This window comes from Tinamus guttatus, unplaced genomic scaffold, assembly GCF_059628265.1.
Source record: "Tinamus guttatus ecotype Peru unplaced genomic scaffold, ASM5962826v1 Tinamus_guttatus_pri_ptg000293l, whole genome shotgun sequence".
Classification (NCBI taxonomy): domain Eukaryota; kingdom Metazoa; phylum Chordata; class Aves; order Tinamiformes; family Tinamidae; genus Tinamus; species Tinamus guttatus.
In genome coordinates, this window is record NW_028288827.1 from 1,128,377 (window position 1) to 1,142,628 (window position 14,252).

The 14,252-nt window shown below is 49.7% G+C and overlaps 1 protein-coding gene across 1 annotated transcript in view; it reads right to left on the reverse strand.

The window, feature by feature from the left end:
* Positions 1 to 14,252, reverse strand: part of TCF4 (transcription factor 4) — a 100,203-nt gene that overhangs the window by 65,057 nt on the left and 20,894 nt on the right. Inside the window, exons 3-4 of the mRNA XM_088527869.1 lie at positions 4,938 to 4,999; positions 3,509 to 3,605 (exon numbers count right to left, since the gene is read on the reverse strand). Of these exons, the coding sequence (XP_088383995.1) occupies positions 3,509 to 3,605; positions 4,938 to 4,999 (159 nt within the window). The remainder of the gene's footprint in view (positions 1 to 3,508; positions 3,606 to 4,937; positions 5,000 to 14,252) is intronic.

A 14,252-nucleotide genomic window follows, 5' to 3' on the forward strand; every position in this document is an offset into this window, starting at 1 on the left:
ATTCCAGACATTCTCTGAGCAGCACTTGATGTTTTACATCTTATATACTCGCCTTCCTTTCTTAGGATTACATTTTGTCCATGTGTGTTCATCTTTACTAGGCTGTTAGTTTATTTTTCAGCACAATATCTTTATTCATAGCGTAAGTGTGTAGAATTTATCTGTGACATTTATATTTCAGTAGGTACCAGCTCCTTTCTACGTTGTTTCTCTACATAGCATCACCTGCCCATTCCTGGAGTTTTGCTAGTAGAAATGAAGAACGCCTAAAAGCCGATTATAGCCAAATTTTATGGTTGCCTGCAAACTTCTTCATGTAATGGCTCCTAAAATACACTCTCTCTTCAGATTTTCCATTATCTTCTGGGTGTTGCTCCACATACCTTGGGAGATTTGTATTTGCAGCCAATTGCAAACTCCAGGCCAAAATTGTCTTTGGAAGCTATCAGATGGTTTTGCAACTTGCATGAAGTGTAAAATTTAGGAAGGAAAAAATATATTCCTGGAAGGTATGTTTGGAAGAACAAAATTTGTTGGCTACCTGAACCAGAATCTGGAATCTTTCAATTCCAGTGAAATACCAAAGTGAAAAAATATATGTCATAGGAAGGGTGTGAATGTTTTGATATAGGTATCCTAATTAAAAGGTATTTAATCAACATAATTTTAAAATACTATTGACTAAATGCTTGCTGGACTATTCACATAGTTTTTTCAACCAAAAACTAATCAAAACATTGCTTTCACCAGATGCTTTACAAATATATATATAATACCACTCTCCTTCCTAATTTCTTCTTTATGTTCTTCTTATCCTCTTAATATTCAGTCAGCATGTTTTGTCCCCAGAATATCTTTCCATATCAGTTCTCATCCTATATATTTTTAGAGCCGTTGACTATGTCCAGGTCCACCATCACATAGTAAAAGTTGGCAGAAGAAAGAAATGGATCGGAGCACTCTGATTTTACTTAAAAAGAAATATAGCCTAATTAAAGTCCTGATGGTTCCTGTTAAATGCATGCTCCGTATCTTTTTATTTCACCGGGTACAAGGATCAAAGCATGGACCTGCTCCACCAGCAGCCTTCTACGGTGTGAGAACTGGTGCTGCCCTTAATCTATCCCACATGGCAAGACGCATCTATGGGCACGAGAGGGACCCCCCTCTCCCATCCTTTCCATGATTTTCATGGAAACGGTTCGCTCTTTGATTTGGGATTTTCTACTCACCCAACTAAACGTGCAGACTTGTTTAAGAACAAAATGCAACGGAATGTAAACTTCCCTGGAAACTATGTAGTACAAAATAATATTTCAATTCTTTGCTCGGTAGGCAGACATTAATTGCCACGGTCTACAGTTTCTATTTATACCTCTGCTGCTCGTTCCCCGAATAAATGGAAATGTCCTTGTAATTTCTTCCCTTCAAGACCGTGTGAGAGGCCGGGGTTGAGCACTGACATCCAGGATCCCAACCGGCATCGCGCAGGAGAGGGACTGGCAAATGACAACACGGGTTGGCGAAAAAATTCTAGATTTGGGGGAAAATAAAATCAACAGGGGGATCTTGGTGGATTCAGGTGATATTTGAAAACCCTGCCTGAGATCAACCAGTAATCTCAGCAGATCTCCATGAGGAAAACACCAAGGCTGAGGGGCCTGGCTTCTCCTTGGAAGCTGCACGCCAAAAAACACCTGGAATAAAACGGGAGCTTGGGGTTTCCGCCTCTTAAGCCCTTTCTTGGTTGTTTCGGCTGCTATATTCAGATTTATGTTGTTGCAGCTCATCTCAGTTAATGTTATGGATAGCCAGCCAGCCACAGATTTTGATGGAAAACAGTTCTGCTTGTCATTCTCGAAACTTCACCTTTGACTGATATTTTAAAAAACCGCCACATTCCTTTTGCTATGTCACGCGCGACTTTCTTTTGCAAATGTCATAAAGTCCCGTCTTCATTTGTATCCCAGCTCCAGAAGAGGCCGGTTGCCTCCGGTAACCGCTGATGGATTTTGGGAACGCCATGGTGCCATCGTCACCTTTGGTGACGCCAGTCTGCAACTGGAGCTTGTGGACAGGGAATTTTTGCTGTTTCCCTCATTGCTCCTCAAGCCCCTGCAGCTGCGAAGCCACCTGAGATAACAGCCGTGGTGTGAACAGGGATTAATGGCCGGGACAGGCCCGGCGCTAAGCGGGGATCTGCCAGGGCGAAACGCGATCTCGTCTTAGGAAACGCTGAAATCATTGCTGCAGAAGGTTAAGAAAACAGCGAGCGGGCTGAGTCAGACGCGCCGCATGGAAAGTTGCACCCCGAGCGCTCACGGTTTCGCCGCGCGGAGCAGGCCGAGCCCTCGGCGCACATTCCGCCTCTGCTGGAATCCCGCCTGGATTAGGGACCCCGCTTTTCCCAGCATCGACCCTAAAATCAGGACTAAGACCACTAGAAAGCAAGAGCCACCACAGCGAGGTCGCTCCGTGCGGGAGCAGGGACGTCCCGGCTGCTCCTCGGGATGCGGGAGCTTCCTCAGGCGCCTCCCGCTCGGAGCCGCGCTGGGAAGACAAGGCCGCGATCCCGAACGCGCCGCCCCCGTGCCTCGTGCCTGCGAAACGGGCGATATCCAGCACACAGCTCCCTGCTTGAAGCGTTCACGATAATAATGAAGACGGGTAGGAGATATCAATCAACATCAAAACTTTGGCGCTCCAAAGCTATAAATCCAGAGGGAACAGGCAGCCCCAAGTACGCAGCAGCTCCGTCCCAGTCAACAGGTCTACCCAGGCAAAGTCACCATGGACTGGGGACGCCCCGGCCCTTGGCACGGGCGGCACCCAGGTTTATTTGCAACCCCAGGACAGCGGGAGACTTCCATGGGCCAAAGCTGCAGCCCCAGGAGGACCCGGGAGGTCCCGGGCTGCCCAGGGGCACCCACAGAGGTGTGTGAGCTCCAACAGCTCCCGGATATCTCCCGGCACAAGGAAACGCGGCGTATCGAGGGACAAGCGCTCGCCAAGCGCGCTGGCGGCGGCGGGCGCGATCTTGGCCGGGCGCGAGCATTACTAATGCTTTTGCATCATGTATTTACTTGAAGCAGAGCTCGTTTATCAGCCCTAATTAAAGAGCGTAGCCGTCACTCGCTCCAGGAACGCTCACGGCCCCTCTGCACGCAGGCACTGCGGGCCAGGTGGCTGCTGAGGAGCCAAGGGGCTACTGGGGGCTTGTTCCATGTGGGCAACCTTGGCAAGCGCCCAACCACGGGCTCCCCACGCAGGTCTGCACCTCCAGCCACCCGTTTCCACCCAAAAGACCCCGTCCAGACCACGCTCCCATTTCCGCCACCAACGGGAGAGGATGCACGGAGACGTAGGAGGAGAAATGGGCTTTGCCAAAAGCAGGGCCACCTTTTGCAGCAAAGATTCTACCCCAAACGTTGCCTTGTACACACACGCACACCCCGGAGCGCCTGGGGACCGGCCCGCGTCCCGCGAGGAAGGAAAGGCAGTTCCTTACTTTGTACTCGGGAATTGACAAAAGGAGGAGAGAGATTGTCGTGAGAGCCAAGGTCTCTGCTCGCCACGTGGTCATAGTGCGTCCCGTCGCCATAGTTCTGTTGACAAACGGGGAGAAACACAGCGTTTACAAGGGTGAGCCGCGGCGCCCGCTCTGCCCGGCGTCGCTCCGGCCTCCTGCTCCGGCTCCCAAGGCCATTCCCAGCCTTTATCCCCTTTGCCGTGGTGATGGGGATAATCTGGGCATGGAAACGGGTTTTGTGTCGTGCAGTTCCATGAAAAACCTCCCCTTAACCTTGCTATTAACATCAGGAAAAACAGGAGGGAAACACTTGTGCATGTTTGCTTTTACCCCTGGTTTGCAGGCATCAATTTGCTGAATCACCTCGTCGATACATCCGGGGATTCACCAAATTTTCAGATTTGTTTCATGCCGTTTGGGTGTGGAAAGTTACTCTTCCTTGTAAAATAAGCCTCTATGGCACTCGTATTTATGCATGCAATTGGGTGAGCCACTAATGAATATCTCCTGCCCCTTTTGGCCCTGGAGGTGGCATTTTGTCCCCTCTCCTGGCAGGACTTTGCTGCTCCCTAATTTTCGACTGTCCCCTGCATTCAATCTCAAGATTAGCAAAGCCTTCAATTTCCCCGCAGCAGTTCCATAGTGTTTTCTTTCTTCTGCCCAGAAGAATTCACAAGAAACTCATTCTCCCGCCGTGGAAATTCCAGCGTCATTCCACAAAGCAGGAAATGCGGAGAGGTCAAGCCGCTCGCGGAGCGACCGCGCCGGTTAATGCGCGGGCTTGATTAAAACTTCAGGGCTCTTCCCGGGCTCGTGCTCCTTCCTTTATGCCCCAAAACGCAATTGTACGCTCACATTCAGGCTTTTGCATGCATAAATAATGGTGTGTGCAAATTTCGAATTTCCCTTTTCAAAACATTTTTCCCCGGGAAGCAATACAAGTTGTCAAGCCCGAAAAAAAGGGGGACAAATGAAAAGGGGAAAAGCGGGAAGGAATGAATGAACGGATGCAAAGCAGGAGGGCTCCGGAGCACAGGGAGCGGGGAAACCTCCTGGGATCTCCTCATAGGGACCTGCCGGCCACGGGCCTGGGGCTGCGTCCTCCCCGGTAATTAACAAACAATTAAAAGGCAATTTAAGGCAGCTCTGAAGCCCCGAGCAGCCAAATGGGTACGGAGCACCCAGCTCCCTGCCCGCGGGGCTGAGCGGGTGCCAGAGCCACCGGATCGGGCTTGAGCGTCCAAATAAATAAATAAACACATAAAATAAAATAAGAAGTGATTCTGAAGGGAGGGCGGGCTGCAGCACGGCCGTTTTTGTATGCAATCAGGTATAAAAGTCGTGTTTCAGATTGCAAATTTACATATGCAGGAAGTCTGGTTTGGGGAAAAAGATTAGATATACTTACCCTGGATGGACTAGGATGTCCTGTATTCCCCCAGGACCCTGAGCTAGTTCTGTCTTCTACATCTAGGGACAAAAAAGTTCTTTAGGCTTTATTGCAATCATTCTTTCCTTTTGTATAGGCACTTTTAAATTAATGTTTCAAATTAATCTCCTGTTGCCTTTAATTAAGAATCAGGCACGGGGCTACTCCGACGGTAGCGGCTTCTGACCCACTGCTTAAATGAACTCATTTAAATGCACAGCAGAAACGAACCGGACCCGCAGGAACCCGAGCTTTAACCGCAACGATTCCCGCAGCGGCTCCGGGAGCACCGGCGTTTTGGGGGATTCCAGGGATTCTTTCCCGACTCGGACCCGCGGCATCAGGGAAATGCGGCTCCTGATCACTGTTTGCCATGAGAGCGGTGACAACCTCAAGGAATGAGGACGGGTGCCCAAGCGAGCGGTACCGGTGCTGACACGAGCGGTACCGGCGCCGACGCGAGCGGTACCGGTGCGGGCGCTCGCTGCCCACGGGCCTCCATAACGGATGACCGTGTTAACAGCACCAGGCACCCGCAGGTAAATATTTAATTAAGCCCCAGAAAACGTGGCTCGTTTACCTGACGGATCGGATCGAGCGTTCTATTAGGTTAATCGGGCGTATTTTTAAAAATCCTTGCTGTTATGTAACAGGGAATTCGCTCCGCTCGCCCCAAGCCTGAGTCACGCAACAACCCCTTGCCCCTGCATGGGCTAACACGTTGCTTTGGGGAAAACGTGCTGATTTGCCCATATTGCAAATTTTTTAGCAGTTTCCAACAGCTCTGAATGCTCCTTGCGCTCCCCTTTGGGCTGTCCCGACCCTACGTGATGCTGAAGTTCTGAAGCCCCAAGAAGTTTCTGCTGGTAAAATGAAAAGCAATGACTCTTGTACCTTATCTTCAGGGGTCGTGTCTTAGCTTTCGCCCAATTTTCTTTGTATTTAGCCTTAAATGTGCAAACTACACTATATTACTCTGCAAAACATCAATGAGAAGGCTTAATTAAGTAACACTGACAGATAAATCCATTTCTTTCGCAGTAATCAAATCAAAGCAGGTTGACATAACACAGGAACTTAATACAGTTATTCCCTTGTAATTGGAAAAAGGCCCTTTACTTCTCATTAAAGCAATCTTCTGGGTATTGGCATAATAAGAAGGCTCAGGGCTTTAATACTGCCCTATAAAAGCCCCGAGATACAGCCCCCGTAAGCAAACATGCCAGATTATCTAATTCCTTGATCACGCTGGAACATGTAGTTATTGTTTTAAACTACTAATTCTTTATCTCGGCTGCAGCCGAAAAGGAGGAACTGGGGCTAAAACACCCATCGTGGGGCTCCATAAAAACACAAGCTCTAGCTGGGAAGAGAGATGAATTCCTTAAACAAACCTGCTGCTTTAGCTGGGAAATTGAGAGCTTACCAAGCTGGGAATTATTCTTAGGCATAAGCAGGTAGAAAGAGTAGTAAAATATAATTTGATCGCCTCGGGAATTTGTCGAAAAAGCTTCTTGCCTGTATTTTCAGAGGGAAATCCCATCTCGAGGAGCAGCGCAAGGAGTTGGGAGGTGAAATGAAGAGCATAAAAAGGGTGTAAACCGATGGCTTTTTCCCTTTTGTGAGGGTCTGGAATGTGGAGTTCACCTGGACACGGTGAATAGACACGGAACAGACAAGGAGAAGAGACAGGCGGCTGCTTCCCATCTGAATGTTATCTTCAAGGAAGGGGAAAAGAGCAAATTAACCAATACAAGTCGTTTTAAAGGGGGCTTAACCGTCAAAACCGTCTTCCAAATAAAAGCTTTCTATGCAAAGCGAGACATTTCACACAGGACATACTAATAGTTGCTTATTGTTTCTCACTGCAGCAATTCCAGTCGCCACAAACGAGAAGCGGGGAAAAATCCTGGACTCTAACGCCAATGATCATACCTAGAAAACGCTGATGAGCAGATATTTGGGGCCTGCCGTTATGATTAATTAGCAATTAGCTGCAAAACCCAAGCAAAATTCAAATATGGGGAAAATAAAGCCAATTCCGTGCACAAATAGGTGGCAGGCGGCTGGGCCGGAGCAGACCACCCGGCAGCTGGGCCCTGGACCTCGCTGGCCACCACGTGGCTGCTCCATTCCCAATATTTATGTTTCTTGGAAACAGCAAGATTAGCGAGGAATGTGGAACTGGAAAAAGCGGAGGAAAAAAAGAAAAAAAAACCAAACCGAAACGCACACATAACCAAAAAGCAGCCCCCACCAAAAGGCCTGGGCAAACCTGCCACCCTTGTCCACGCACCCCCTTCCTGGGACTTAATGTCACCCTGAGTCACCAAACCGGGTTTTCCTGGAGCGGGAAAACCATCCTTTCTCCAGCCGAAAGCCGGGACAGGGACACGAGCGGGAGAAACCCGCTTCCCTCTCCTGCTGCGACCCAGCAGCATGTTCCCCTCTGAACCCTCATTTAACCCTGCAAAGCGATTGCACTTGTGGGAGCCAGCTCTTTGCAATGACTGTGTTTAATATTCCGTTGCGGGCCCTCTTTAAAGGCACCGGGTATTAATGCACTTATCCAGCGCACGCAGGTGACGGTGACAGCCGACTCGGCTCCGCGGTGTCTCCTCGCTCCTTCTGCATTGTAATAGGGAAGCTCAAAAAAAAGAGGCACGACACCCGCCTGAAAGCCGAATTAATTCATTACGCTCGGCGGCGAGCGCAAATTAACTCGTCAGCGCCGAGAGCGAGGCAGGGATGGCGGGTCCCGCGCGTCCCCGTGTCCCCAAATGCCACCAATTGGGCTGCCTTCGCCACGAAGGCGTGGAGTGGCTTGCTCCAAAGTGCGGGATTCCATGAGCTTTGCCCCTGCTCGCTGTTGTTTTTCCAGGATATCCATGAAGTCGCTGAGTTCCTCAGCTCGCGGCATGGTCCCCTCTACTCCAATACTGCTACTTTGATAAAAGTCATTTTCCCTGGAAGAGGGTGAACAAGGAGGGACCGTCTCAATGAAGAGAGACAAGCATCGCCAAAGCAGCTCTGAGAAGGGTTTTTTGATTTGCTTTTAACCAAAATCACCATTTCTTCCATTATATACAGTGCTAGTGTCCCCAAATAAAACTTATTTTTTTAACTGGTGACATATGACTCTAAACCTTCTTTTTGTACCCTAAGCAAAGGCAAAAACGCTAGAGTCTGAATATTAAATACTGCCGAAAGTGTCGTGAAGCCAGTATATTTTCTCAATTTATTCAAGGTTTCTCTTTAAAAAAAAACAACAAATATCGCTATGAATTTTCAGCTCTAGTGGCAAAAGGTTTATTGGTCTTTGTACTTCATTAAAGGTTTTTTATAAAGTCATGTTTGTTCTTTTGAGTGGCAAATAAAACTACCGAAAAGGGCAGGTTGGTTTTCAAAAGGCGCAGATATGACCTAAAGGGAACACGTTTCACTGTAGCGAAATAAACTGAGGAAACAGGCTGCAGATTAAAAGCCCCTTAAAAGGAAGCATCATCTCTGGAAAAAAAAAATAAAGAAAAAAAAAGAAAAAACCCTTTTGCTGAGGAAAACAGCTGGAAACAGGAAGCTTTTGTGCTTTCATCCTGCCCGCTTTGATTCTGCCGCATCCCCCTATCATGAAAAGGCACCGGGAGCCGTGTGAGCTGCATTGCCTGGTGTGGCACCTTCCAAACCTCCTCTTGGGCACGCGGACAGCATTTCCTTACTCTTTCCAAGCAGCTCACGGAGCACATCCTTCTCGTGCCGCTTTTTAACGCTTCGCCTTTCGCGAGCGCTTCCGAGCTCTGCACGCCGCTGCGCGAGGAAGCGAGAGGTAGGCGCGCGAGGAGTGCCGAGCTCCCGTTCGAAAGTCCCCATTAATGGAATTAATCATGTTTACACAACTTCCTGCTGGTAAACTTATTTCATACCCTCCTATCTTTCATCCGAGCTGTTTCCCCTACCAAGGAAAGAACAAAACCTCCCCCGAGGGCCTGGGATCCACTCGGTTGCGAGCAGTAAACGCTCTCTCCTGCTGTCTCTTCCTTCGTTTCGGCTCCTCGAGCTGCTGTGCCAAAGGCTCCCGTGACCTTGTGCCTGCCTAACCCGCAGAGGTGCTCTACATATTGACATATATACGCTATATAAGCACGTTCTATATATATACGCAAGGAAATGTTGCCGTTCATGGATTGTTACGGTTCCTACAGCAGCCCACGCCATGGTGATGCCAATGGGCAGCATAGCAGCGTTTGCTCACAAATGATTTCCTGCAAGGAGAATTTTCCAACTTTCTGCAACACGAAAGGACCTGTGGTTCGAGTTCTGCTGCTGGCCCATCACCAGTGAGCCATATATATGCTTAAATAAGCGAGGAACACACAAATGCAAAGCATACCCAACACGCACACACAGATTAAAATAAATCCCAGGGATAACAAAATATAATTTTACATACGTTGCATAACAAGCCTACTTTGTGAGTGCTGAGTTTTCAGTATTCTCCCCTAAGAACGAGCAATTATGAAGGTGAAGAAAGGTAATGGCTTTAAAGCAACATGCTAATCCCAATATTAGTGCCTTGGAAAAGGAAAACTGCCAGGAGCTTGGAGTAATGCCCAGCTATCTGTCTTACCTTCAGTAATAAACCTGCACCGTAAACACGAGCGAGAGGGTTAGCGCTCGCTTTAACTCGATTCGGTTTGGGTTTTACTCCGCTTTGCAACGCTGCTCTAAAGATGCTCCGTGGTGTTACAGCCTTGTGTAGCTGTAGCGACTGCCCCGTGAACAGCTCTAGCTACACACGTACACATATTTCTAATACATTTTCCACCTCTTCTCCAAGCAGGGAATGTCCTGGCACCCTGCCGTGCTCCGGGAAGGATCTGGGAAGGGGAGCCGGAGCAGAACACGCTCCTGCTGAGCACGGGCAACCTCGGCACAGGAGAGTCGGCATTGCGGGGATGCAACCGGAGGATGCTTTGGAAAAAGGGAAGGGCTTTGGCAAAGCCACAGAGAGCCAGGACCGCTCAATGACGGGTAGGATGCGCGTTACGGAGCTTAAGAACCGCAGGAGCCGTGGGATGCCGGGACGGCAGCCGCTCTGCACACTGGACACCCGGATCCCAGCACTAAGTTCCGCTGGGAAAAATCTGTTGGGATTTGACACTTCATCTGGAGAACGTCACTGACCTAGGCTAGAGAACACCTGCAATGCCCAGAGGGCGGCCGGCTGCTTGGAGGAGCCGCTGACCGTGCAAAACTGGAACCCCTGTGGAATGGGAAGGGGTGCCCGGAGGGTCTCCTTCCTTTGCCCAAACACCTGCAGGCTTGGACAGGGATTTCACACCTCCAGCCCTGACATATAGGGCCACTCCCACCACAACGCTGGGCCTACTAATGTCACGTCCACCACAACGTTGGATCTACTAGTGACATTTCCACGACAACATAGGATCTACTAGTGACACTTCCACCACAACACCGGGGCTACTAATGTCACTTCCACCATAACATTGTGTCTACTTGTGAGACTTCCACCACAACACTGGGCCTACTAATGTCATGTCCACCACAACGTTGGATCTACTAGTGACATTTCCACGACAACATAGGATCTACTAGTGACACTTCCACCACAACACTGGGGCTACTAATGTCACTTCCACCATAACATTGTGTCTACTTGTGAGACTTCCACCACAACACTGGGCCTACTAATGTCATGTCCACCACAACGGTGGATCTACTAGTGACATTTCCACGACAACATAGGATCTACTAGTGACACTTCCACCACAACACTGGGGCTACTAATGTCACTTCCACCATAACATTGTGTCTACTTGTGAGACTTCCACCACAACACTGGGCCTATTAATGTCATGTCCACCACAACGGTGGATCTACTAGTGATGCTTCCACCACAGCGCTGAGCCTACTAAAGTCACTTCCACCACAACCTTGGATCTGCTAGTGACACTTCCACCACAGCTCTGAGCCTACTAAAGTCGCTTCCACCACAACGTTGGATCTACTAGTGACACTTCCACCACAACGCTGTGCCTACTAATGTCACTTCCACAACAACGTTGGATCTACTAATGACACTTCCACCAGAACTCTGGGCCTACTGTTGTCACTTCCACCACAACGCTGGGTCTACTAGTGAAACTTCCACCACAACATTGGATCTATTAGTGACGCTTCCACCACAAGGTTGGATCAACTAGTGACACTTCCACCAGAACTCCAGGCCTACTAGTGACACTTCCACCACAATGCTAGGTCCACAATGGTCACTCCCACCGCAACGTTGTATCTACTAGTGACACTTCCACCACAGCATTGGATCTATTAGTGACACTTCCACGACAACGTTGGATCTGCTAGTGACACTTCCACCACAACGCTGTGCCTACTAATGTTACTTCCACAATAACGTTGGATCTGCTAGCGACACTTCCACCACAACGCTGTGCCTACTAATGTCACTTCCACAGCAATGTTGGCTCTACTAGTGACACTTCCACCAGAACTCTGGGCCTACTAATGTCAGTTCCACCACAGCATTGGATCTACTAGTGACACTTCCACCACAACACTGGGCCTACTAATGCCACTTCCACCATAACACTGGGTCTACTAGTGACACTTCCACCACAACATTGGATCTACTAGTGACACTTCCACCACAACACTGGGCCTACTAATGCCACTTCCACCATAACACTGGGTCTACTAGTGACACTTCCACCACAACATTGGATCTGCTAGTGACACTTCCACCACAACACTGTGCCTACTAATGTCACTTCCACCACAACGTTGGATCTACTAGTGACACTTCCAGCACAACATTGTGTCTACTACTGAGACTTCCACCGGAACTCTGGCCCTACTAAAGTCGCTTCCACCACAACATTGGATCTACTAGTGACACTTCCACCACAACTCTGGGCCTACTAATGTCACTTCCACCACAACATTGTGTATACTACTGAGACTTCCACCACAACTCTGGGCCTACTAATGTCACTTCCACCACAAGGTTGGGCCTCTTAGTGCCTCTTCCACCACAACGCTGGATCTTCGCTACTTCCCAAGGCACTTGCAGGGCTGGGCGCGCAGAGCCCTGCGGACTCGCCACGGACACAGCACCTGCACCCAGCAGCTTGGCAGCGACCCGACATGTCACAACACCAAAAAAAACCCACCCAAAACAATGAGGAGCCCTGGGTGCTCGTTTAGCACGTATGTGACTAATCTATCACTCAATGGCTGCAAATAAAATTATAGCGGCAGTTTGTTTACAAGCAACAGCACAATTGGAACAATAACAGACTAGTACCAAAACCAACAAAAATAAAATATGACTCAACTTGTTCTTTGCCAGGCTGAGGTCTCAAGATGGGCTGGTGGGGCCCCTCGGGACACCCAGCGCTATAAGCACAATAACAGCAGGACATGCCTCATTTCCTTCAACTGCTCGACATGGCTCTTGCCGAGATGTTTGTAAACTTCCTTCCTCTCCGCTTCAGCCTGTCAAACTGTCGTCAGTTCTCGGGACTAATAATATCCTGTTGATGCCTGCACAGATCGACTTCTTGAGAAACGCGAGTGCTTTTGTGCATGCGCAGCACCCGCTGAAAGGAGCAGGCTAGCAAGGAGCCGCCCCAGGCCACCCATGGGTCCGGGAACAAGCTCCAAGAGAGGGCAAGGGCTCAAACAAGCAGTGGGAGCCCAATTTCCTGATGGGGATCACATAAATTTCCTCAATTAATCTACTGGGTGGCAAAACTGACTTGGTTTGTGAAAGGAGGGGATGTAGCCCTACACACAAAGCAACCTCCGACTCCTTCTGCCAGGGACCTGCCGGCCCTCGGAGCCCTCGAGGCTGGGGCAGTTCCTCCGGGATGGGAACAGCGGCTCCATTCCCAAGGGAATGGCAATGGCAGCTTTCATAAGCTCACATGAGTCCAGGCTTGGAATAGGAGCTTGGAAGGAAGTTCACACACAGCCGTAACGCGAAGCCAAACAAAAGCCATTGTGTAGGCAGCAGCATTAACCAGAATTAATATGTTTTACATTAATTGTTAAAACACTCTGAGGCAGAGCTTGAAGGATTTGGATAGAAGAAAAAAAAAATCGCCCATTTACTGGAAAAACAGAATTGATAGGATCAGACTATCCTGCGGTTTGGGGAAATGATGACTTCTTCCCCCAGCCCCCACACCAGACACAACAAAAAACTTCACATTCTCCTCTCTATGGGGTGGTGGGTCTGATCCTCATTAATTTATCCGAGAGCTAATCAAGAGCAACTTTGCAAAGAACAATGTGCGCCTGCTTGCACAACCGCTCTAAAAACGACATGTTTTAGCATTTAGGCTGGGAATGAGGCTTCCGCACAGATGTCAACATCTCCAAGCTGAGCAGTTTGTCTAGAGCCACCCCGCGAGGACATGGACACGCCGGGGTCTGCCCGACGGTTTCCAGGCCTCCTTGGCCACATCCTGCAGCTATTTCGGATCCTGATGCCTGAGACCCCTCATCTCCCCCTCCTCGGTGAGCACGGATGGAGGATGAGGGGTCTGGTGTGTTGAAGATGCCACCAGCTGACCCACGCGTAGCCAGGTGCTCCTCGGTGACATTGGCTTTGGCTGTCCCTGGGAGAGCGCGGGCCGGGCGTCCCCGGGGGCACACGCAGAGCTGGCCCTGCCACGCTGCTCTCCCTCATCAAACTTTCACATCCAGATGCCACGTCTGCACGCGCTGCTCGCAAGCGAGCACAAAAGCCTGGAGAGCAAACCCGGCTCCGGGTCCCGCAGGACGGCCGGTGAAATCCTGCTGCTCCTGGAGCACCCCCAATCGCACAGGGATGAGCAGGCAGCCAGAGAGCTTCCAGGAGGCTACAGAAGAGCCAGGGCTGCAAACTCCCATCTTCTCCTGGGCATGGAGGCCAAGGTGCTCCAGCTGAGCCAGCTTGAGCAGGGGTTGGACTAGGCCCCATCCCACCTCAACCCTTGGTGATGCAGTGACCCACATGGAAGCAACATTCCTGCCCCAAATCCGCCCTACATGCCAGGTCCCGAGGACCGATCCACCCAACTGAGTACCCCAAGGGAACCGCTCTGCCAGGTCTGTCACCTACAGCGAGTTATCCCCATGAACACCACAGGGACAGCACTGAAAGTAGCGCGGCCAGAGACATGGAATTGGGGCAGACTTGGAATCTAGATAAATACGCGGAAGGATTTGGAGGTTTGTGCATCTAAAAGTTTCAGCAACACATTTTTGTTCCCG